Here is a 1,738-nt window from a genome sequence, read left to right on the forward strand (position 1 = left end):
ATATATACACACACACTAACTACTACACTACTACACACACACACACACAATAACTAATACATATATATATATATATATATATATATATATATATGTGTGTGTGTGTGTGGTATAAATATATATGTGTGTGTATTGTACATATATATATATATATATGCGTGTGTGTGTGTGTTTAGATGGGGAAATGACCACCTGCTTTGACTGTTCAGCTGAGCGACTGACTACTACGTGATAAGTGAAACATATCCTTATATTGTTGCAGGAACGTATGTGTTTAGAACGAGCTAGGCCAGACATAAAGTATAGGAAAATGCATGCGCTTTCAGATCATGTTTGATGTTCATAGACATCGGTATAGAGACAAATTCAATGCATTATTTCGTCATTGAACTCTGGTCTGCTATCACATATTATCTAATACCATTAACCTCACAAAGAGATGCACCTAAGTGATTGGTCCTTTTGGAGTCACGGCTGTAATTATAATTATATAAGCTATTTCACCTATCTTATGTGTTTTGTTCTACAAATCACGGACACGTATTGGCGATCCCCTCGAGCTCGCGTACTCGTTTGAAACGGGCATACATATACTATTTATAATCTGGGGACTTTGTGGCAAGTCCCAGGGGTTTTAAGTTAAAATCCGAAGGTATGCATATCAATGGAGTGCCTTTTAAGCGAATGAACCTGATAGCCTAAGCTGTACAGAGTAACATACACTCTCAAAGTATAGTCTAGACACTTACAAAGAGATATGTTGTGCGAAGTGGTAGTCTATCACATTCAAAGAAACAAGTACTCTCAGAATACCTGTCAGTCTAAGTGCATATAAAGAACCATGTACTTCGATATGGAGTTGCATACGTAGACCACGTGATGTTAAATTAATAGCGCATCCCTATGCGAGGTGGTCATTTGTGCAGCTTTGGCGATCGCTTGAGACTCTTCACCCTTTCAATTCCTGTCGTACTTGAGTCTTCATATTAATTTCTGCTTACTGGGAGTGCTTTTCAAAAGACAGCGTAGCTCAAATTTTACCTTACAAAAGCATCTATATTATATAAAAGATTCAATTCCTGTCTTACAGTAAATTCCATATTAGTGAAGATTTTCATTTTGTCTCACTATAGTGCATATACATAAAATGAATAGCTGACTAGCTTAGCTGGCTAGCATTGGTGGCTAAGGTATGCCATGAGGAACAGTCCCATGAGCTTATCTGTACCAAATTGATATGCGATTTCCTGTAGGTTGCCTGTGAGACTATCCAGGCGTTCAAAACTGGCATATATGTCAAATCCCACCATGCCGACGTGAAGGGGGAGATGTTCAACATTGACTACTTCAAAGGGTAAGCTGTGGTGCTTTCTCTGCTTTGTATTGAGAGCCTCATAGAAGTACATTTAAACTCAGTTGTCGACCATATCCATCCGTTCTCCTGAATAATGCTAGTCATGTATATTCTGTGTGCTATGAGCGTGCGTGTTCTCATTGTCAGTGAACTTTGGCTTCTTTTACCAATCAGCTAGATGTGTATATATGATCCCCCATAAAGACACATAGCTACTTTACATTGTGTGACTTGCACCTTTTGACTGTAGCGCTATCACTGACAACGTACCAGCTGATTGTGATGGTTATCTCCTCTGTGACCCCAAACAGCATTAGCGTGTGCGTGCTCTGGACAACGTCCTATGCCTGAATATCGATATTGTGCTATTGAATAGTAATTTTG

The 1,738-nt window shown here is 38.7% G+C and overlaps 1 protein-coding gene across 1 annotated transcript in view; it reads left to right on the forward strand.

Annotated features, from left to right (window-relative positions):
• Window positions 1-1,369, forward strand: part of SARC_06557 (hypothetical protein) — a 2,555-nt gene extending 1,186 nt beyond the window's left edge. The window contains exon 2 of the mRNA XM_014299535.1: window positions 1,254-1,369. Coding sequence (XP_014155010.1) covers window positions 1,254-1,358 — 105 coding nt within the window. The 3' untranslated portion in view covers window positions 1,359-1,369. The remainder of the gene's footprint in view (window positions 1-1,253) is intronic.
• Window positions 1,370-1,738: the final 369 nt, after the last annotated feature.

Source organism: Sphaeroforma arctica, assembly GCF_001186125.1.
Source record: "Sphaeroforma arctica JP610 unplaced genomic scaffold supercont1.472, whole genome shotgun sequence".
Classification (NCBI taxonomy): Eukaryota; class Ichthyosporea; order Ichthyophonida; genus Sphaeroforma; species Sphaeroforma arctica.